Source organism: Macrobrachium nipponense, chromosome 46 (genome assembly GCF_015104395.2).
Source record: "Macrobrachium nipponense isolate FS-2020 chromosome 46, ASM1510439v2, whole genome shotgun sequence".
NCBI classification, from domain to species: domain Eukaryota; kingdom Metazoa; phylum Arthropoda; class Malacostraca; order Decapoda; family Palaemonidae; genus Macrobrachium; species Macrobrachium nipponense.
This window is the reverse complement of record NC_061106.1, coordinates 1,652,706-1,677,258: the sequence shown is the minus strand read 5'-3', so window position 1 is coordinate 1,677,258 and position 24,553 is coordinate 1,652,706. Positions and strand designations below refer to the sequence as shown.

The following is a 24,553-nucleotide window of genomic DNA, read 5'->3' as shown; positions in this document are numbered from 1 at the left end:
TACCTGAGAAAAGAAGTGACCTGAGAAAAGAAGTGAAGTTGGCTGTTCCCACGATTAAAGGCTACAGGAGCGTGCTTTCTGTAGTCTTCAGACACAGAGGACTCGACTTGGCAAATGACAGAGACCTTCATGATCTCATTAGATCCTTCGAGACTACGAAGGTTCTCCAACCTAAAGTACCATCGTGGAACTTGGACTTGGTACTTAAGTTCCTGATGTCAAGTCAGTTTGAACCGCTCCATTCAGCTTCGCTTAGGAATCTGACGAAGAAGACCATTTTCCTAACTGCTCTGGCGACGGCGAAGAGAGTTAGCGAAATCCAGGTTATAAGTAAGCAGATTGGGTTCACGGATCATAGTGCGGTTTGTTCCTTAAGTCCTACGTTCTTAGCAAAGAACGAGAACCCTTCCAACCCTTGGCCAAGGACGTTTGAGATCAAAGGGTTGTCGGAAAGAGTGGGACATGAACCTGAGAGAGTCCTGTGTCCTGTCAGGGCTCTCAAATTCTATTTGCAGAGAACTAAAGCCTGCAGAGGCTCTTCTGAAAACTTGTGGTGCTCGGTGAAAAAACCGGATCTTCCTATGTCGAAGAACGCACTGGGGTTCTTCCTAAGAAGTACGATTAAAGAAGCTCATGAAAAGTGTAGTGATAGTGATTTGAAGCTTCTAAAAGTGAATGCCCATGAGGTGAGGGCTATCGCTACCTCGGTAGCCTTTCACAAAAATATGGCTCTCAAAGACATTTTGAGTGCCACATATTGGTGAAGCAATTCGGTTTTCGCTTCACACTACCTGCGGGAGGTGAAAGCAACATACGAAAATTGCTACTCGCTCGGACCATACGTTGCTGCAGACACTGTTTTGGGGGCAGGAGGTAGCACTCATCCTATCCTTTAATGGTTAGGTGAGTTTTTAACTTGTGTTTTATGGTTGTGGAGTGACCGCCTGGGGCGGATCTCCCTTCCATTAGCTTAGTCTAAGTGGGATACCTTTGGTAGGCTATGCCAGGTGGTTGTGTTTTACTTCGTTGCCCTCATTGTATGGTCAATGGTCTAGTCACGTCGTGGTCTCGCCCCTGTTGACAGATCATCTGGAGTGCACCAGCTATATAGGTCTCTACCTCGCAACTCTAGTAGCACAAGCAGATTTAGGTGGCAGTAACCACGAAGCCAGCTATGCTAACAGGTAAGGAACCAAGATATCAATTATCTGCATATATATGTTTTCCTAAAACTCTATTCTGTCTAACTCCCACCACCAAAGGTGGGATTCAGCTAATATTATATATCTGACAGGGTAAGTTTCATGAACAAAATGATATTGTAATGATACAATGAAGTTTGTTCATAACTTACCTGGCAGATATATATAATCAAGTACCCACCTCCCCTCAGGAGACAGTGGAAATAAAAATTATGAATAGAAAATGGGAATGGTTCCTGATACCCGCCTCCCAGCGGCGGGAATGGGTACTAACCACCTGACTCCCACTGCGTGTGTCGTAAGTTTTTAAAATTCTGTCGGACTCGGAAAATACAGCTATATATATATATCTGCCAGGTAAGTATGAACAAACTTAATTGTATCATTACAATATCATTTTTTGTCCTCTATCTACATTTTTATAATTCTTAATGTGTTCAACAAACATTGTTCACCCCGAATTGAAAATAAACAATGGAAGACTTCGCCTGTAGCCCGACCTGCCAACTCTGCTTCCAAGGCAACAAGAGGAGTTCCTCCCTGATGCAACCTTCAGTGCCAGTGACACGAGCGGTTCTTCAGGCAGTAATACAATTCCCTTGTCTTCACGGCTGAAGGACTATCCAGCTTTCCTTGCAAGCACAGGCTATCTTGCCAAGCAACAACAGAAATAGCTTGATAACTCATTTAGTCCTCTGTAACATTCCAAAGACTGGAGCTGTCTTCGCTGGTTGGTGTCATTGAAGGGACTTTTTCTCTGATCAGAATCGCGAGAGTTACTTCTCTCTGATTCAGTTGTGAAAGGTTTAGGTTCATATTCGCCCTAGTCTTTCACATAAGTACCAGTATTGTTTCTCCTCAATTGAGATTCAACTGCCGATGAGAAACTTCGCTCTTTCTCTTTCTTGCCATCGAAAGGACGTTAGGTCTCTAGACAGCAATTGACTCCCGTTTAGGGTGCACATACCCTTGCGAGAATCATTAGACAGTTTTGTTTTTCATGACCACATCTCATCACATTATGGCATTGGCAAAGAGGATAGACAATTTGCATGGATCTTCAGTATCATCCTTCAAAAGGCAGGTATCAATGTCTCCACTCCGTCCCGGATGGCGTAACTAACTCCGAATCGTTCGGCATCTGTTGACAGGTTTGAGTTCATGATCTCCTGCCCCTTGGACTTTGTAATTGATGATCCAGATCAGTCGTTACTTTGACGTATATCAGCATGTTGCTGTATCTTTAGAAGACTTAACATCCTGGACATGGATGTTGATAACTCCAATACTGACACGCCAAAGGAGAAGTGTATAACGACACATCTTTTTCCTGGTTTTGCGAGACCTGTAGGAGGTTCTCTGCAGCTGGCGACGATGTCACCTGTATGCTTTACCCAAGAGGGCACAGTACCAGTGGTTCATACTTTCCTCACATTCTGAAGAATATGTTGGACTGGAAGATAGATTTTGTCTCATCAGGACCTCATTTGTGTCTTTCTACCTAAGGGTCTTTGCCCACAAGTCCTTGGAACTGTGGTAGCTGCTCAGCAAGTTGTGTTTTCTTACCTGGCTCCTTTAAGAGGACAGGTAGCACCTCGCCTAAGGTGTGCAGTTCTTGAGGTGAGAAGGATTCGAGAGTGACTAACCTCTCCTCCTTCCTCGTTCTCCTACTTCTCTTTCTTCGGGCTGAGAATAGGACTCGAACCTACACTTGCTGGACTGGCATCTGATGCGTTAAGTCTACACATTGAGCTGCCTTTCTGTTTTTCTTGTTAGGATCATAGAAGCAATCCCACTCCTTCCTCTAGCAAGGGGAGGAAGGAGACTGGCAATAAGGCAAACCCTTCTCGGATCTTTGCATCAATGCCTCTGACTGTTAATGTTCTTCCCAGCCTTTGTCTCCATATGAGGGCCCTGTCCCACTGCTCCACCTGGTAGGAGATACATCAAGAATTTGACAGAGCTTCCCAAGTACTCCTAAACAACATGTACTCTAATAAGCTCGTTAACTATGAGATCAAGAAAGATCTTGAGAAATGGTATAAAAATGAAGACCATCTGAAGAAGAAAGAGACACCATTTTGTATTTACAAGACCTTTATGCACTCGAAGTACCAGGAGGAGGAGAACGCCATTAAGAAGATCGTGATGGAAAATGTCACTCCCACTGAGGAAAGAAAAGCTAAGAGCTTGTTGTATATTGCAAGAATAAAAGAACTCAGGACTTGATAATGCGGAACAACCCCTCAACCCTGCCAGGAGACCCCCTGAATCATTCCAGTGTAGTATACCAATGTCAATGCCCTTTCCACAGGTGTCCTGGAACGTACATTGGCGTGACTACTATGCAGCTTGCAAAGAGGATTTATTGTCAGGTACAACAGGGTGCTATCAAGAACCATGCCCTCACCTGTCACAATTACTCTCCATCCTGTGACAGCATTATCAACAACACCACATCATCGGCAATGCCCCAGACCCAAGAAGACTATGCTTGCTGGAAGCCAATCCTCATCCCAGACAAAGAAGCCCTACTTTGAACTACTACCCAATGCGGCCCTCTTGACTCCCTACAAGCGTAGAGAGAGGCCTAAACCAAGATGACATGGTATTAATAAATAATACCACACCAGATACAACCACTGAACAAGACGCCCCAGATCAAGAAACACCAGACTACACCAGGCATAACGTCACACAACAGCAACTAACCAATGACAATTCGGTAAGTAGTGACGTCATGCAACCGCCTCCTCCAGCCAACCAGAATCCTGCACGGAGAGGCGCCCTTCCCCACAGGAGATCAGCCTCTGAGCCAGTTAGCCAATCAGAATTTGTTGCTTAGGAGCCCATGCTGTGCAGCGGACTATATATATATACCATAAAACTCTCACAAAAACTTCAGTCCTACAACACCTGCCTGATGATCTCCTGGGTTTAAGAACGAATCGCTGCAAGAAGAAGAGAGGAGAAGGAGAGAGAGAGGAGCGCAGACGCCCCTGTGGAAGAGGAATCCAGAGTGAGTGATTTAGTACCTTTTGTCGATTAAGCTTAAGATCCAATTCGTACTGCAGTTTGTATATTATATATTTAGATTGCTTTTTTTTGCTGACCTATGGTTGATAGGCAGATGTAATGAATGATGACATTCTTTGAAATGATAGATTCTGCGTCAGCTCCCATGGAGACAAAGCGAGCTCAGGAAATGTTGACGCATCATTTTGGGTGGCACTATGTGGAAGGTTGCTGCCTCAGCAAAGACAGCCACACTTTGTGTCCTTGCATGAGCGGAAGCAAGGATCTAGTTTTGGGTAGATTTTATGAGTGTGATACTGAATTGTCTATGACGTCATGCATCTGTTCCAGTGCAGTGAAATTGTGACGAATCTGTGACATTAAGGGGAGTATTGTGAGAAAGTTCGTGCTTGTGTATGTACAAGCTGTTCCCCTACATAATGGGAGGGTAAGATAACTAGGACGGAGAAGCACCCGAGTCAGAGAAGCAGCCTTGTTTTGGGAATGGCTGTATATACGTAGTTGTAATTAGTTAAGTGCTAGTGCTCACGGCTGAAATGGGTAAGAATACTTTTAAGTCCAAGTGTGGCTTTGTCTTTTTGTATCTTAAACCTTTATTTCAGAGATGTCCTTTTCCATATGACTTTTTCGATTTATGACATTTTGGTTTATTTGCAATTTATGTATGTGGGGTTCCTTTCCTTTCTTTTTTCTAACAGACATTTATGGCAGGTCTGGTAACCTGGAAAACTGGGAAGTCTAGAGTTTCCCCTAACGGAGTGGTGTTAATTCTAGGCAGTTTTATGACCTTTCTAGTTGCCGATTTTTTTACTGTTTAGTTATTGTAGAGAAAGGGGTGGATGGGTTTTGTCTAATCCCAGGGTTATTGGGTTTCCTGTTTGAATTGAGATAACAGTGGTGCATTGTTTGGGGTTTTTGCTTTGGGTTGTGTTTAGAAACTAAAAGCTTCAGTTTTTTTAACTTATTCAGTTAAACATTTTGTTTTTTGTATCATTTAACTTCCCTGTCTTCCCTGTCAGATATATACTTAGCTATAGACTCCGTTGTTCCCGACAGAAATTCGAATTTCGCGACACATGCTACAGGTAGGTCGGGTGATCTACCGCCCTGCCGCTGGGTGGCAGGAATAGGAACCATTCCCTTCTTCAAATCAGATTTTCTCTGTCGCCGGTGCCTACAACATCGTTGTTGTTACCTCCTGACTTGATTTTCATATTTTCATCGCCGTTGATCTTCTGGACTGTCTTTTGGTGACGTATTTGGATCTGTGGTTTGGCATACCCTTTTGTGGACTGTTTTTTTGGATTTTGCTTCGGTATTGTGCTCAAAATGCTGATTCTAGCTGCGAAGTTATAAGATGTGAGAATGAGGGTTGTTTGGTGAGACTACCGAAAGTGTCGTTAGATCCTCACAATGTATGCAAAGATGTAGGGGTATGAATGCTCTAGAAATAACACTTGTAATGAATGCGTGAATATGAATGAGGAAGAATGGAAGACTCTAGATTCCTACTTAAGGAAACTAGAGAGAGATAGGGTTAGAAAAGTTGCCTCTAGAAGTCTGAGTAGATCTCGCGCGAACGAGCCAGTTAGTATAACTAACCCCAATTAATTGCTTCCTCACATGCAGTATCACCCTCTCCCGTAGCAGATAATGCAAATTCTGCTACGGAGATGGCAAATCTGAAGACCGCATTAAGAAGGATTTGAGCTTAAAATGCAAGCTCTTCAAGGTAAGACTGTGGGAAAGTGCACGCTAAGTGTCCCCAGTGATAGTGGAGGGTGCGTCTGATCGGCTCTGTCTCGCTCCCAGGCCTAGACCTCTTCCAAGCTCCCAGGCCCAGAGGAGAAGGATGTCGACAGCCGTACGGAGGTTATGGAGAAATCCCCACCGATCAGGCGTCCCCTCGGCAGAATCTGTAGCATCCTAGACTGCCAAGGATCGCCATTGGAAAGGCATCCTAAAAGAGTGCTTTCGTCATCCAATTCGTCTCCCCCGCGCAGAAGTGGATGGACTTCTGACGACTATCGCGTCCGATCAAGAGGAGTTGGAAAGCGCTTACGCTGGACTCGAGCCCGGAACGTTTCCCGGAGGATTCTCCCTGTGAAAGGCAAAAGAGCCAAGAGGACATGGAATTCTCCTACTCTAAGATCACGATCTCCTACGCTTCCAGGGCGCATTCTCTATTCCTGATAAGGAAAAGGAACAAACAGCGACAGATATCCTACTTAAAATGCAGGAGCAGATATCTTCATTATAGGAGTATTAAGAAAAGACCTTCCCAGGAGAAAAGACTTTTTCTTCCTGTTTAAAAGATCTCGTCCGGAGGGCCGTTCCGGACTCCAGGCTCCTCTCCTCTACTCCTCGTCCGAGAGAGACGATAACGGATGAACGGACGGAAACTCCATAGACTTGGGGACGTCAGATACGGACAGTGACAACGAGTGTCCGAGTTGGACAGATCCAGCCAGGTGCTCGGCGCCAGAAGTGGACGACTCGGACAGGAAAAAGTGTCCTACACGGACGGCGCCAACCAGACACCAGATGCCAGACGCGGACAGCCCGGACAGGCAGAATTATAGTGTGCAGACAGTTACGACCAGGTGCCAAGCGCCAGATACGGACAACCTGGACAAGGCGGACAGCCAGGACAGGAAAAAACGTCGTACGCAGACAGCGCCGTCCGGGCGCCAAGCGCCAGAAGCGGACAAGATGGACAGGCAAGAGTGTCGTACTGGGACGACAACAGCCAGGCGCCAAATTCCAAATGTGGACAACTCGGACAGACGACACTGTCCAAAAGCAGGACGGAGGAAGGACATCCAGGCGCGAGGAAAGAACCAAGCTTTCGGGCGCCAGGATTTTCTTCAAGGAAACCATACAGAGAAGTCAACCAGGAGGCGTCTCTTTATGATTTTGACCAGGAACAGGTTTCTCTGGACAAGGGCGCAAGATGTCGCACAGGCGGCCGTCGTCCTTGTCACGATATATCTGTTGCTGGTGGAAGCTTGTCGCAAGCACAGCCTTCTCCTGACAGGGATGCAAGATGTCGCACAGGCGGCCGTCATCCTTGTCAGGAGGGCTTCGATGATGATCGGCCTTTTTCGCACAGGCAGCCGTCGCCCTTGTTGGGAGGGATCTGACCCTGCTAAAAACCCTTCACCTTGCGAGAAGAGACGCTCTCCCTCGGCTGATAATGATTCTCCTGTGGAACTTGACTTAGAAGATGTCTCTGACACGGAAGCTCAAAAGGGAGCGGGACTCTCGGACTACAAATCTTTGGCAGCTCTTTTGCTCCAAGAATTTGGAGATTCTCTGAGTCCTGCCGCCCCTCCGTCTCCTCAGTCGCTGTTCACAAGCACGAAGACCTCAAAATCATCCTCCTTCTTGAAGATGCGGCCAACAATTTCCATGAAGAAAGCTTTGCGGTCTTTTGGAAATTGGCTCAGCTCCAGGGAGGAGGCGGGAAAGACTGTCTTTGCCTGCCCTCCCTCCAGACTTTCTGGGAGGAGGGGTATTTGGTATGAGACAGGCGAAGCGATGGGACTCGCCCTCCCAGCTTCTGCTGAAGCAGATTTCTCAACGCTTGTGGACGCGTCGAGGAGACAGTCCCTCTCTTCAGCTAAGACAACGTGGGGAATGTCTGAAATGGATCATCACCTCAAGGGATTGTTTCATGTCTTGGAAGTTTTTAACTTTCTGGACTGGTCCCTTGGGGTGATGGCCAAGAAGACACAGGACAATGAATGCCTGAGCCCCGAAGTCCTTAATAGTATTTTGGCTTGCATGGACAAGGTGGTGCAAGACGGATCTGGGGAAGTGGCCTCCCTTTTCGGAGCGGGAATACTTAAGAAGAGAGCTGTATTCAGTTCTTTTCTTACTAAAGCTGTCTCGCCGGTACAGAGGTCGTCCCTACTGTACGCCCCTCTGTCAAACCAGCTTTTCCCTTCTCAGTTAGTGAGAGATATTTCTTACTCACTGAGAAGGCGACACAAGATCTGCTGGTCCAGTCGACCAAAAAGGCGAGACCAGCTGTTCCCTCTACGAAGAAGGAGACACGGAACCCAAAGCCGCCCTTTCGAGGGAGTTCATCTTCCCGGCCCTCCTTTAGGAAGAGAGGAGCGGAAAGGAGAGGTAGGGCTTCTGCCTATAGACCTACCAAGAAAAACAAGCGAAGTTCAAGTCCTCCAAGCACCAGTAGGCGCCAGACTTCTGAAGTTATCCGAAGAATGGGCATTGAGAGAGGTGGACACCTGGTCCCTCTCTATACGTAGTGAGAAAAGGATATCTCATCCCCTTCAGAGACAGGCCTCCCTTGACGTCTACCCCAAGGGAACTGTCGGCGAAGTACACGGACCCTGTCAAGAGGAAGACCCTGCTTCAGCTAGTAGAACAAATGTTGGAGAAGGAGGCTATAGAATTAGTACAGGACCCACACTCTCGGGGCTTTTACAATCGACTGTTCCTCGTACCAAAAGCCTCGGGGGCGGTGGAGACCTGTCCTGGATGTGAGCGCATTGAACCGATTCGTGGAGAAACAGAAGTTCTTCATGGAAACTTCCAACTCGGTTCTTGCTGCTCTGCGTCCAGGAGATTGGATGGTCTCCTTGGACCTACGGGACGCGTATTTTCACGTCCCCCTGCATCCTTCATCGAGGAAATATCTGCGATTCCTGATGCAGGGCAGGGTTTTTCAATTTAGGGCTCTGTGCTTCGGCCTGTCTACGGCTCCTCAAGTGCTCACGAGCCTGATGAGGAACGTAGCACGATGGCTTCATCTGGAGGGGTGAACATATCCCTTTAGTTGGACGACTGGCTAATAAGGCCCAAAACGAAACAACAGTGTTTGGAGGACTTGGAAACGACTTTGGATCTCGTTTGATCACTCGGACTGCTTCGTGAACCTCGAGAAGTCTCAGATGATCCCCAGCCAAGACATTGTCTATCTGGGGATTCAGATGGATTCTCGGGGTTTTCGAGCGTTTCCGTCGCAAGACAGAATTGCTCGAGGCTTGGAAAAAGTCTCAACCTTCTTAGGGAAAGAACGAAGCTCAGCGAGGGAATGGTTAAGTCTTCTGGGCACCCTTTCGTCGCTGGAGTAGTTCGTTTCCCTAGGGAGGCTCAATCTGAGACCTTTGCAGTTTTACCTGCAAAGGATGTGGAACCGAAAGTAAGGGGATCTTTCAGATTCATTTCCCATCCAACAAGAGATCAAGTCACACCTGAAATGGTGGTTAACCCCTCTTCGAAAGAACGAAGGAATATCCCTCTCGATTCGGAAACCCTCTCCATGTGTTGTTTTCCGACGCCTCGGAAACACGGGATGGGGAGCAACCACTAGGAAAGAAGGAAGTGTCAGGCACCTAGACAAAAAGAACAGATGTCCTGGCATAAACGTGAAGGAACTTATGGCTGTTCATCTAGCCTTGAAGAACTTTGAGTCGGAGGTCAGAGGCGTGGTAGTCCAGGTAAACTCGGACAATACCACGGCTCTGGCTTACATCCGAAAACTGGGGGGGACTCACTCGTTCACACTATACAAGATAGCGAGAGACCTCTTGATATGGGCAGAGGAACGGGGCATTGTGCTACTGACGAGGTTTATTCAAGGAACCAAGAATGTAAGAGCAGACAGACTCAGCAGGAAGAACCAGGTCCTTCCAACAGAGTGGACCCTCCACTCAGAAGTCTGCCGAAAGCTCTGGTCCCTCTGGGGGAAGCCTCAGATAGACCTGTTCGCCACATTCCTCTCCAGAAGGATGGAAAACTTTTGCTCCATAGTGGAAAAAAGATCCCAGAGCAATAGCAATAGATGCCCTTCTCATGGGAATTGGTCGGGCATAGATGCCTACGCTTTTCCCCCATTCAAGATCCTGGGGAAGTGCTAAGGAAGTTTCCCTTCCTCAGAGGCAACGAAACTACGCTCATTGCCCCCTTTTGGCCCGCTCGAGATTGGCTCACAGAGGTACTGGAATGGACGGTGGACTTCCCAGATCTCTTCCCTTCCCCCGAAAGGACAGATCTGCTCAAACAACCCCACTTCGAGAGGTTTCACGGAAACCTCCCCGCTCTCTCCCTGACTGCCTTTCGACTATCGAAAGACTTGTCAGAGCGAGAGGCTTTTCTCGAAAAGCTGCGAGCGCGATCGCCAGAGCCCGCAGATCCTCTACTCTGCGGGTTTATCAATTGAAGTGGGAAGTCTTCCGTAGATGGTGTAGGTCGAAGAAGCTGTCCTCATCCAATACCTCTGTGACCGATATTGCTGATTTTCTTCTCTTCCTACGAGAAGAATCACGCTTAGCCGTTTCGACCATTAAAGGATACAGGAGCATGCTCTCGGCTGTATTCAGAAACAGGGGCCTGAGCATAGAGGATAACAAGGATCTCCATGATCTGATACGATCCTTTGAAACTACAAAGACTAAGTCCTCTCTCCCACTAAGTTGGAATCTTGATGTGGTCCTCCAGTTCCTCTCTTCAGATAGGTTCGAACCTCCGCATAAAGCATCTTTTAGAGACCTCTCGAGGAAGTGCATTTTTCTCTTGGCCCTCGCAACTGCCAAGAGGGTCAGTGATATACATGCATTGGACTCTCGGGTAGGTTTTAAAGGAGATTCTGCGGTTGTCTCTTTCCAACCTCTGTTTCTGGCTAAAAATGAGAACCCTTCTAAACCTTGGCCCAGAAGTTTTGAGGTCAAGGGACTCTCTCCTCTTGTAGGTAGAGAGCCAGAAAGGTCTCTCTGTCCAGTCAGAGCACTGAAGTTCTATCTTAAAAGGAAGAGTCAACTTCAGGGTTGCAATCAGAGTCTATGGTGTGCGGTAAGGGACCCGAAGAGACCAATGTCGACGCGTTCTTTGTTAGAAATGTAATAACGGAGGCTCACATGAAATGCCAATAGAAAGCCTTGAAGCTGCTTAGGGTTAGAAGCACATGAAGTACGTGCAGTTGCGACTTCCCTAGCCTTTAATAGGAATATGTCAATGAAAGACATCATAGCAGCAATGTATTGGAGATGCAACTCGGTATTTGCTTCCCATAATACTTAAAAGACGTCAAGAGTGACATACGACAAGTGCTTTTCTCTTGGACCTTATGTATCAGCGGATACTGTGCTGGGACAGGGAGCTGGTACTGATCCCTAAATAATTAATGTTTTTTAATCTGAAAAAGTTTGGTTTTGAGTTTTTATGGTTGTTTGAAAGGATATTGGGGGATAACTCCTTTCAATCTAAGTACTAACCCCGGTTTTAGGATCAGGTGATCGGGATCGGTGTTATGCTCCTTGATGATGCCATTTGGCAAGGTGTTTGTCATATAAGTGGATAAGACCCCATTGACAAAGATCATCAGGTTCTGTCGAGTAAGTGGATAAGACCCCGTTGACAGACCATCAAGAACTCTTAGCATGAGGTCACTACCTCGCTGAGGCTCTTGAGGCGATGTAAGCTCCTAGGCAGTAGCCATGAAGTCTTTTGCCGAAACAGGTAGGAACCAAGGTTTTTCTTATATAATTGTTACCTACAACGTATGTTGTTTTCCTGTCTATTCAGTAATTAGCTGTCTCTTACCCTCCGCCAAAGGTGCCAATCAGCTAAGTATATATCTGACAGGGAAGTTAAATGTACAAAAATGATATTGTCATGATACAATAAAGTTTTGTACTTACTTACCTGGCAGATATATACATTACTTACCTGGCAGATATATACATTTAAATGTCCCACCCAGCCTCCCCTCAGGAGACAGGTGGAAGAGAAAATCTGATTTGAAGAAGGGAATGGTTCCTATTCCTGCCACCCAGCGGCAGGGCGGTAGATCACCTGACCTACCTGTAGCGTGTGCTGCGAAATTCGAATTTCTGTCGGGAACGACGGAGTCTATAGCTAAGTATATATCTGCCAGGTAAGTATGTACAAAACTTTATTGTATCATGACAATATCATTCTTTGAGAATTTGACTTGTTCAGTCAGCCATGTGTTCTTTGAGAATTTGATATTTGATTAATTTAGTTAGTCCTTTTGTTCTTAAGTAAATATATTTTTGTAATTCACGAGTGATTTAGCTACCCGAGATAATTGTAATATGCGGATTGCAGGGGGGTCGGTTGGTTGGTTGAGAGAGAGAGAGAGAAAGTGACTCAGTGCCTCACTCTGGTCCATGTTACCAAAAATCTGGTCCTGAAAAGGGAAAGTTCAATGCCCCTTTAGGACTATTAACAAATACTACTATATTCAATTTGACAAATACCACGTCTTTTACATGTATCCCCCTTTGGCATTTTAATTACCAACTTGAGTACAGAAGAAAAGTTAGTAATAAGAAGAATAGAGAAACTTCTATACAAAATAAACGCAACTAAAATAGCCATTATTTTCAACAAAACATTTATTATTTGAAAATATTAATAAACATATACATGTACCATAAAAATTCTCTCATCTCGGTTAGAAAGAGAAAGAAGAGTTATCCTTACTGGAATGAGAGGAGTGTAAAGGTTATTTTATTTCTTTAAAATACTATCACATACAGATTTTCTAATTACAGGCAGTCCCCGGTTTACAGTGAGGGTTCCATGCTTGCGACGTGTCGTAAGCCGGAAAATCATTAAAAATCATAAGAAAACCTTACTTATAATGCTTGGGGTGTATTAAAAACTATGTAAACTGCATTTTTATTGCAGTTTTCGTCAAATAAACTTTAAATATTGATTAATTTGCATTTTTGGAGTCATATTTCTTCCATCAGATCGGTGTCGTAAGTGGCATAACCCTGGAGCGTGTCATAAACCTGGAAATATATCCTGACTATAATTGAAAAGTGTCGTAACCTCGGAACTTCGTAAGCCAAACCCGTCGTAAGCTAATATGATTGTTATTATTATTATTAAGAGAGGCAGTCCCCGGTTATCGATGGACTAGGTTAACCCTTAAACGCCGACTGGACGTATTTTACGTCGAGATAAATTGTCTGTCGGGTGCCGACTGGACGTATTTTACGTCGACATACGAAAGTTTTTTTTTTAAATTCGCGGAAAAATACTTATAGGCCTACCAGCCTAAAACTTTTGAATCACGCGCCTTGGGGGATGCTGGGAGTTCACGGATCAAGGCCTTGTTTTGTTTTGAAGCGTGACCCAGGTGCGCATGCGCGATATCCCTTCTTCTCGCTCCAGCCAGCATCAGTAGCGCACCATCCGAGAGCGATCTTTCGTGAAAAGCGTGTTTTTCTGGACTTGTGCGAGACTTTGAGCATTTGTATTGCTACAGGACATTCGTAGATATGTCTCAACGACGTGTGAACCGTGAAAGGCGCGTTTTACCCGTCGGAAGGGATCGTGTAAGGCGAGTTTTGGACCTGGATGCTGGCGAGGGGCCAAGCACCCAGCATGACCCCGCGCCCTCAAGGCCGTTCTGTGCGGCCACGTGTGGCTGAAATGTCTCAGGAACACATCGTATGCCTTTGGTTTACCCCTAGGAAGCATGTGTCCTTAGGGGCATTCGTAGGCATTTGGGAGGCCTCCAACCAAGGGACATAGACGAATATCTTTCGGAGCTTGATCGGAACATGTCGCAAGTCCTCATTTTGATGGCGATGGTCATCGAGTGATGAGGACATCAGTCCGATGAAAGTGAGATGAATATTTGCCCCCATGTCCGTTCGAGGCTCACATCCCGAAAGTGAGCTCGAATTCAGTGGGTTCAGTGGTTACGAGGGGGAATCTGAGGAGGAGGGGGAGAGTGGGGATACGGGCTCAAGTTTTATCGCAGAGGACGATACAGAAAGTGAGGGCCTAAGTGAGGGTGATGGGCCAACGGGGGGGGGTAGTGTGCATCGTGCCCGCACCCGTGCGCGTGTGCAGCGCTCACGGGCACGTAGAAGGTCGGCTCGTCGCGCCAGCCAAGGTGAAGGCTCGGTCGTCGGAGAGTGACGAGGGGTGGACGGAGGACCCCACCCCTCCTAACATGCACCCCTTCACGGCAACCCCTGGGAGGATGACCGTACCAGTACCCCTGACTGTTTTGGGGCGGTTCATCCAGCTTTTTCCTGACGCGGGAATTGCTGGAATACCTGGTACACGAGACGGTGGACTACGCTCGGTACTGCCGGTATGAGCTGAGGACGACCTTGTCGTATTACTGGCGGAGTTGCAACCTCATTGACATGGCGCATTTTTTGGGGCTCCACATTTATTTTGGTATGACACCTGTTGTCGACGTCAGGCAATATTGGAGGAAATTTTGAAATTATTTTTTTATGTGCCGATGCCTTGGCGTTATGTCCCGTGATAATTTTCCTGGCGTTGGACAGGTACTTCAAACGCCTTCAACCGAAGGGCCATACCCCGCGGAAATAACAGTGATCGCCTCATTTTAGTGCGTACAGTGTTAATTATATCCGTGAGCGGTGTAGTAATCTCGTGATTCCTGGAAAGAACCTGTTCTTTGGATGAGGGGATGATGCCTTACAAAGGACGTCTTAGTATAAAAGTGTATAACCCCAAGAAGCCAAAGAAATATAGTGTGAAATTCTTTCTCATTACCGAGGCCAACACTGGATACGTTGTGGACTTTTCAGTGTATAACCGGGGGTCTTCTCCACGCTGAGGCGTCGACCTGTATTCAACCTTGTGGGACGTTTCCGTACCAGGGATATCACCTGTTTATGGATAATTATTATAACTCAGATATTCCTGGCCCAGGAACTGTATGAAGCAGGTGTTCACGTCAGTGGTACCCTTCGGTTGGTGCGTGGGGCCCCGAATGTCCTCAAGAGGTTCGCTAGTCATCCTGCAACACCTGGCAAGAGGAAGAGACAGAGTGGCGGCGGAAGGGCGCTGTCTTCGTCATCTGTTGGAAGGGTGTCCGACTCGTCCCCATGATTACGACGAGTCATGAACCCATCCAAGAAGAGATCGTACAGCGGAAGAAGACACGTCGACAGGGCCGAGTTGTGTTTTGAGGAGTTTCGTACCGAGCGGCCTACTGTCATTGGGCACTACAACAGGCACATGGGAGGAGTTGATCTCTTTGATCAGCTCATCCAGTACTATCCTTCGCCAGGAGAACCAGAAGGTGGACACAGAAGCTCCTCAAATACATCCTTCAGTGGCCCTCCAAAATGCCTACTTACTGTACTGTGGGTACCGCGGTGACAATCTTCCGAGGTTGACCCACATACAGTTCCTAGAGGTAGCCGGGAATGCCCTCATCAACTTCGATCCCGATGAGTGGCCTTCCATAACTGACCCCCTGCCCCGAGCTGCAGATCTGCCCCTAGAGGGAAAGGGCAGATAGGCGGCCAACTTCGCTCGACCTGCCGCCGCCCCTGCTGACGACGCCCCTCTTGCTGCCGGCCCCGCCATCACCGCTTCTCGTCGGGTAGTGGACCCTGCCCGCGTGTCGGCTGCAGCCAGGGGAACACATACTGGAGGCCTTAGAAGGGCCGAAGGCAGAAACGGAAAAACTGCCGGGTGTGCCATATGAATGGCAGAAGGAGAGACACCAGGTTCTTCTGTCGTCTCTGCAAAGTTGCTCTTTGCAGGATAGGGGAGTGTGACCGAAAGTACCACACTAAGGTCATGTATTGGAGCGCGCCCCTAAAAAAAACCGACAGCGGAGGGCGCACGGGGGGGCCGCCGGGTCCATCAGCAGTAAGGGCGCGCGTCTCCCTCCCTCCACCTGTACCTCGTCATGTCGAGTGGAAAAAAAATGCAAGACTCTTCAATGGAGGAGGGAGAAAACAAGAATAGAACGAAGAGTCAGATTACGAGTGAGTATTCTGCATTTATTTTATATTTAGTTTTATATTTATTACAATTTTTTATATATCTGAATGTGTGCATGATAAAATAATAAGACATTTCATTGTATGCGAAAAGAGAAGTGTCACCTGCATTCCTTTTATTTATGTATTGGTACCATAAGAATTGAAGAATGTAATATATATAATTTTACGTATAAAAAAAAAATTATATATATATATATATATATATATATATATATATATATATATATATTTATAAAAAATATTTTTTTTTTTGGGGTAAGCAAATTGCTTACAGTCTAGTAATATTCAATCATTTACCTTCACTTTAAAAAAACAAATTGCAAGTCTCTAGAACAATACTCGATTTATGGTGAATATTTGAAAAAAAATATTTTTATTCCCTCCGCTCGCCGATTCTCGGCTGAAAATCTCCGAAACACGTAGGTCACATTCTCCTAATATTTGTGCCTTTTCATATTACGCTTATTTTATAGTTTTATATGGATGGAAATGTCGCAAAAACATGCACAATATAACAAAAAATATTGGAAGGTTGTAGCATTTCTCATTTTTGAAATATTTGCATATAAAGTACGATAAGTACGAAAAAAACTACGATCGGTCAACTTTGACTCGACCGAAAAGGTCAAAAAACGCATTTATAACATAAAAATCGTTAAAGTCTAGTAATATTCAATCATTTATCTTCACTTTAAAACAAATTGCAAGTCTCTAGAAACAATATCTCGATTTATGGTGAATTTTTGAAAAAATATTTTTTTGTTTTTTTTCCCTCCGCGCGCCGATTCTCGGCCGAAAATCTCTGAAACGTGTAGGTCACATTCTCCTAATATTTGAGCCTCTCATATTACGCTGTTTTTTAAAGGTTTATATATGGAAATGTGCGCAAAAACATGCACAATATAACAAAAAATATTATTTGGAAGGTTGTAGCATTTATCATTTTTGAAATATTTGCATATAAAGTACGATAAGTACGAAAAAAACTACGATCGGTCAACTTTGACTCAACCGAAAAGGTCAAAAACGCATTTATAACATAAAAATCTTAAAGTCTAGTAATATTCAATCATTTATCTTCATTTTAAACATATCGCAAGTCTCTAGAACAATATCTCGATTTATGGTAATATTTGAAAAAAATATTTTTTTCCCCTCCGCGCGACGATTCTCGGGCCGAAAATCTCGGAACGCTTGTTAGGTCACATTCTCCTAATATTTGAGCCTTTTCATATTACGCTTTTTTTAAAGGTTTATATATGGAAATGTGCGCAAAAACATGCACAATTATAACAAAAAATATTGGAATGGTTGTAGCATTTCATTTTTGAAAATATTTGCATATAAAGTATCATAAGTACGAAAAAAAAACTATGATCGGTCAACTTTGACTCAACCGAAAAGGTAAAAAAACGCATTTATAACATAAAAAATCTTACAGTCTAGTAATATTCAATCATTTATCTTCATTTTAAAACACATTGCAAGTCTCTAGAACAATATCTCGATTTATGCTGAATTTTTGAAAAAATATTTTTTTTCCCCTCGCCCGTGCCGATTCTCGGTCCGAAAATCTCTGAAACGTGTAGGTCACATTCTCCTAATATTTGAGCCTTTTCATATTGCGTTTTTTTTAAAGGTTTATATATGAAACTGTGCGCAAAAACATGCACAATATAACAAAAATATTGGAAGGTTGTAGCATTTCTCATTTTTGAAATATTTGCATATAAAGTACGATAAGTACGAAAAAAACTACGATCGTCAACTTTGACTCAACCAGAAAAGGTCAAAAACGCATTTATAACATAAAAATCTTACAGTCTAGTGGATCTTCAATCATTTATCTTCAATTTAAAAACACATATTGCAAGTTCTCCTAGAACAATATCTCGATTTATGGTGAATATTTGAAAAAAATATTTTTATTCCGTCCGCTCGCCGATTCTCGGCCGAAAATCTCGGAAACGCGTAGGTCACATTCTCCTAATATTTGTGCCTTTTCATATTACGCTTTTTTTAGAGGTTTATATATGGAAATGTGCGCAAAATCATGCACAATATAACAAAAAATATTGGAAGGTTGTAGCATTTCTCATTTTTGAAATATTTGCATATAAAGTACGATAAGTACGAAAAAAACTACGATCGGTCAACTTTGACTCAACCGAAATGGTCAAAAAACGCTTTGTAACATAAAAACTTAGTCTAAGTAATATTCAATCATTTATCTTCAATTTAAAACATATTGCAAGTCTCTAGAACAATATCTCGATTTATGGTGAATATTTGAAAAAAATATTTTTATTCTGTCCGCTCGCCGATTCTCGGCCGAAAATCTCGGAAACGCGTAGGTCACATTCTCCTAATATTTGAGCCTTTTCATATTACGCTTTTTTTTAGAGTTTTATATATGGAAATGTGCGCAAAAACACATGCACAACTATAACAAAAATTATTGGAAGGTTTGTAGCATTTCTCATTTTTTTTATATTTGGCATATAAAAAAAAAATTTTTAAACAAAAATTCGACACCGGTCAACTTTAACTCGTTCGAAATGGTCGAAAACTGCATTTGTAAGCTAAAACTCTACAGTATCGTAATATTAAATCATTTTCCTTCATTTTGAAACAAATTGCAAGTCTATAACAATATTTCGATTTATGGTGAATTTTTTTAAAAATATTTTTTTTACATACCCCGCTGCGCTACGAATTCATGCATCATTTTGTGATAATATTTCTCTGTGTTGCTTTTATCGTTTTACAATGTGTTATATATCAAAATGCCTTCATTTGAAACAAATTGCAAGTCTATAACAATATTTCGATTTATGGTGAATTTTTTTTAAAAATTAAAAAAATTTTTTTATTTTTTTACATCCGCCAGCGCTATACGAATTCATGCATCATTTTGTGATCATATTTTCTCTGTGTTGCTTTTATCGTTTTACAATGTGTTATATATTCAAAACTGATCGCAATTTAGTGCACATTACCGCAAAAAAAAAGTAACTTGTTACCTCTAACCGTTTGGCGCACAGCGCGATTTGAATACAATTATATATGAAATTTCGTTTTTGCGCTATCATGTATTGCATTATTTATATATGATAATGATAATTTTTTTCATTTCTGATGGTTGCATACTAAACTTCAAGCAATGACAAAAAAAGGAGCTAAAAATGAACTCTTAATCTTGAAAACTAAGCGCGCTGTGATTTTTTGAAAAAAATATTTTTTCCGCTTACGCGCTCACTCTCAAACCCCTCCGGCACACGGGAGTCATTTTTTTATTTACCGCTTCGGCGTTTAAGGGTTAATGGCAATCCGGTTTTGTGGTGCTTGTGTAGCGATGATTTATGGTGCCATAACGTGCTGAGTTTCAGTTATCGGCGCCCTAAGGTGCCGATAATAGAGTTGTAGTGCCATAACATACCTAACAGAGGTGCCATTAACCGAAACTCGGCGAGCGCCATAAATCTGAATTTCAGTTAATGGCAGTTTTTGCTTATCAGCACCCCGCTGAGAACGGAACCTCCACCAGTAACCGGGGACCACCTGTTTATTATATTAATATTTGAAAATATCAATAAATATAGTACATAGATGTACCGTAAAAATTCTCTTATCTCAGTAAAAGAGAGAGAGAGGGAATTATTATAGATATTTCTTAATGTTATTAAATTTACGCAAAAGATTGAAAACCTATAAATTACATAAAAAATTAAACAACACTTGCAGGGTTTCTCGAGGATTAAAAAGTTGTTGCCTTTGTGTGTCTGTGAAAAACTTGTGCATGACAGTTAGTTAGGTTCAAATGAAAAGTTTGCGCTATTGTGAATTCGTTCTTCTCGAATCGCATTAGGTTGAGATATTACCGAATACAAACCTGAGGTTCTTTTACACTAATGCCTACCTCATGCCACCCCTCAATATGAAACTTGGGCCAAAAGGCAAAGTGGAATGTTTGCATACATCTAGGCGGGCGGATCTCCCTGTCTACCGACCGAACGGTGGTTAATGCCTAACCACCTTGTTCAAGAGTTAATGGCCGTGTTCCAGCTTCGCTGTAAAGCAGTTCCTATCATAAAGGACCTCAGGTTTGTATAGTTAGAAAAAATACAGTCTACTTTTAAAAACTGTGATTTTAATGAGGTGGCCAGAAAGGTAGCTGTCAACTCTCCTTACCAATACAGCGGTCTCTCCGTATTCGCGGGGGATGCGTACTAGAACCCCCCCCCCCCCCCCCCCCCATAGTTGGAACCCCAATAAAGATGCTGAAATCACCCTATTTTGTTAGTTAATATTCAGGAAAACCCATAAAAATGTTTATACCTGGGTTTTTAAATAGTTTTATCACAAAAGTACATCTTACAATGAAATTAATAAAAAAACAGGAATTTATGGATATTTATCATAGAAAAATACCGCACATATGCGAATTTCCCGCGAATAATAGGGGGAAATGTTCCAGAAAGAAATCTGCGAATGTGTGAGTCTGTGAATCCGGAAAACACGAATATGAGGGGTATAAAGTAATTAAAAATAGAATAGGATAATATTAACCCCCAAGTCTACAAATTTCAATATCTACCAAAAATGTTTAGTCTTTTTAAGTTAAGGATTGGACATACAAGCCTCACACAACTGTATTAAAGATGGTACCAGTGCACCAATGTTTGCACGTTGTAACTACTGCTGATTAAGCAAGTTGTGGCATGTTTTTTACAGTTAAAAGTAGCAATTAAAAATGTACAAATTTCCCGTGCAATGACTAATTCAGACTTCAGGTGTGGAATTTTGTCTTGAGCCCATAATAGCCTTTGTAGAAGAAACTGGTCATTTTGAATTACATCTGAATATTTAATTTTTATTCTTTTAATATGCGAATGGCATTCATCATGTTTATCCAGCTGCATGTACATTTTTGATAAGAATTTAATCTTATGTTTATTTTCATGACTGCTAAATGGCCTTTCCATCCCCAATGCTGAGCCATATGACCCAAATTTCATACATTTATCCATTTATTCAGACTATTTAAGTAGCCCTTGAACATTATTAGAATACAAAAATTTCAAAATGAATATCTCTGTCAGAACTTATTTTGAATTAAAGATTGATTTTATGGCTATTAAAAGTGACCTTGCCTTCATCTAACAGGTTTGCGAAAATCCTGAAGTGTTCTTACTGGACACCCCTGGTATATTGACGCCAAAAATCCAAGATGTGGAAACTGGGCTTAAGCTGGCAGTTGCTGCAACAATTAAAGATCACATTGTTGGAGAAACAAGTATTGCAGATTACCTTCTATTTATGTAAGTTAGTGACCTATAAGTTTTTGGAATTAGTAACCAGATGTGAAGAGTAGTAGTAATAAGTTTAAGTAACTTACCCAGTCATTATATTGCTTAGAGTTTCACTCACTAGGCAGCTAAAAATTTGAAATTCACGGGACACGCTAGTTTGTTCTGAGAAAGGTGACTAAGACCCTGCCCACTTTCAGGGGAGAGAGAGGAACAACTTGGCAAAGAGCTCAATTGGCTTCTGCCGGCTGATGGTTGTACTTCAGCTATCAGCAGCAGCTGGGTTTTGAATTTCCTATCATTCCAATTGCACTGTTTCATCAGTTAGTGAAGTATTCTTATTTTGTTAGCCTTGTGGCATCATTAGATAGAATTAGGTTTTCTTTCAAAACGTGATTGACCAATTAAGACTATTTTTTTTATTGCCACTGTTAGTCAACTTAGGAATATCCGACACTAGTTCGACAGGCTTCACGTATTGCAGCAGAGGCTACAATGCTTGTTTGGCCAAAGAATCTTACGATTCTCATACCACATACACAGTTTGTAGAAGCCAAGTATGTTCAGTAGACTTTAGATGTAAATAATGTTCTGATTGGGACGGTAAGAAGTGGAAGTGGAAGACACTGAGAGTACATTTAAACAAACTGTCTTGGGATAAGAAGAGGAAGGCAACTGCTAGAAGAATGAGTAAGTCTTTAGTTAGCCAGGGATCTACTTTTGATAATGATAATGCTATTGTTGGCATTGATCCTAATTGGCCTGTTGTTATTGTGAATCCTGATCCTAATTCTCCAACTGCGCAACCCGCTTCTGCTCCTGGTTCTATTGCCACCAAACCTGACCCCATGACCAGTCTCAAATTGAAAATTGATAGGAGATTTGAATTAGTAGTAGAATCTATTGGTCAAATCGCTTCATCAGTGAAAGTCTTAATGGACAACAAAGGTGATTCGGAGTGCACATTTTTGCCCAGTACTAGTGAAGTGTTGGTGGAGGAGGTGGCTGTCTGGTCCACTGATTTTCCTAGGCAAATGTCAATGGCAGACTCCCTTAAACCTTGGAGGAGTCAAACTGGTAGCCTAAGGGAGGTGGGTGGACTCTGTCGTCTGGTATTTGCCCCCTCAGATGAACCTGTTGATGATTCCCAGATTGCAGCTAAACACGGTTGGAAAGGTGTATCTCTGGACGTTCATAAGCTTTTGTCAAGTTCTGACGATTCCGGTCCCAGGCACCACTGGTGTTTTGTGGACGAATCGTTCCCTCTCAAGAGATGCAGTGGGATGTATCGTGTTCTCCTCTAGGACCTCATAAGAAGTTTAAGGAGCTTTTCAAAGCTCTCGTCAGTCATGCAGCAGTTTTTTCTTTTCCTTCGAGCCTCTTGTCGGTCCAGGGAGTTTCCTTTGGCTCCCAAACCTCCTGCAATGCCTGAGACTCCTTTGGCTGTTGAGTATTCGCTCTTGTCTGAGGGTCTCAAGAAGTATAAGTTCCCATTATCCTCCGTTCATCCTTCGTTATCCGAGTGCTCAGTTTCTCGAATGCTCTTAAGATGCCCGAGCGCTCATAGGTTTTTTTTCTTTCTTTCGATTGTGGAACGCCCAGTGGAGCGCAAGATTATGCCAACGCTAGAGTGCCCATTGGCACTTGAGCATCCAAAGCTGGCTGAGAGTTTCTTCAAGTGACTGCCTAGCACAGTATTCCTCCTGCTAGTATTCAGGCTCCTTGGAATGTGGATCCTATTCAGTCTAAATTAGACAGTACAGTGGGGGATGCGTACCAGACTCCCATGACTGGCTCGAACCAGCGAATAGTTAGAAATCCCCTCTAAAAATGCTTATATCTGCCTATCTTGAAAGTTTAGATACCAAAAGTACACCTTAAATAACATCCTACATCAAATTTACCTTATACAGGCAGTCCCTGCTTATCAACGGACTCTGTTAATGGCCATCTGGTTTTATGGTGCATGTCTAGCACCATAAAATCAGCGATTTATGACGCCATAACAGGCCGAGTTTCGGCACTGATAATAGAGTTATGGCACCATAGCATACCTAACAGAGCCGCCTTTAACTGGTTATTGGTGCCATTAACTGAAATTTGTCACCATAAATCACAGAGTTTTAGTTAATGGTGGTTTTCGCTAATCAGCTCCCCTCTGATAACGGAACCCCTGCCAATAACCGGGGACTGCCTGTGTGTGTGTGTGTGTGTATATATATATATATATATATATATATATATATATATATATATATATATATATATATATATATATATATATATATATATATATATATATATATATATATATATATATATATATATATATATATATATATATATATATATATATATATATATATTAAAACAGCTATAATTGACAACACTTTAAAATACATAATGTAAAATAAAAAGAGAACAAAAAAAAACTTAAGTTAACTACAAATCAAAACTGATAAAAGAACAATGACTAAGTTATAAGAGATTATGTAAAAACAAAGCAGAAACCATCAAATAAAATCCTTGAGCAGATGGAATAAGGGAATATGAATGTGAATTTATCAAAATAAAGATTATGTAGTACAAAATAAAATACTGGAGAACCTACCGTTCATGTTGGAGTTGAATGGCAACTGGGCAAGTTAGAAAACTACGAATGAAAGAGGGTGAAGTGGTGTGGGTAAAAGAGAGAGAGAGAAAGAAAACTAACAAGCAAACTATGCAATGAACAATGGGACAGATGTGGTTTGGTTATTGAGTGTTGGAGATTGTTCTTTAATATGGAGGAACTCTAAAAGGGAAGTGAATGGCTGTGTTTTGTTTGTCCGAGTATTTGAAAATCACTCTACTGTATATGATGGTGGCAGGATATGGCATGAAGTTTAATGGCACTATCTTCTTTTTTTGCTTAAAGGCAAGCCTGTACGATGGCTGACACCCCTATGAGAATCGATGTGCACCTGAAGTAGGCGCTTGGTACATAAGTCCCAAAATTACAATTTGGGCAATTAAACTTGTAAACTGTGCATGTATGCATTAACTCTGTGAGGGTGTCTTTAAAGTGAAATAGTCTTCTTGTAATGTTAGTTAGGGAAAATAGCGTAGATATAAAAGGAGAGAATAACAGTAGATATAAAAAAAGAGAGAAAGATCCACTGATAGACAGATGGATAGACAGAGAGAATAATAGAGTGAAAGACAGATGGATAGACAG

The 24,553-nt window shown here is 42.8% G+C and overlaps 1 protein-coding gene across 7 annotated transcripts in view; it reads left to right on the top strand.

The window, feature by feature from the left end:
- LOC135214723 (mitochondrial ribosome-associated GTPase 1-like) overlaps window positions 1-24,553 on the top strand; it is a 234,003-nt gene that overhangs the window by 79,677 nt on the left and 129,773 nt on the right. For all 7 annotated transcript variants that reach the window (XR_010314451.1, XM_064249058.1, XM_064249053.1 and 4 more), the window contains exon 2: window positions 21,194-21,348. Coding sequence is in view for 6 of the 7 variants with exons in the window: in XM_064249058.1 (XP_064105128.1) it covers window positions 21,194-21,348 (155 nt within the window). In the remaining variant the exon portion in view is untranslated. The remainder of the gene's footprint in view (window positions 1-21,193; window positions 21,349-24,553) is intronic.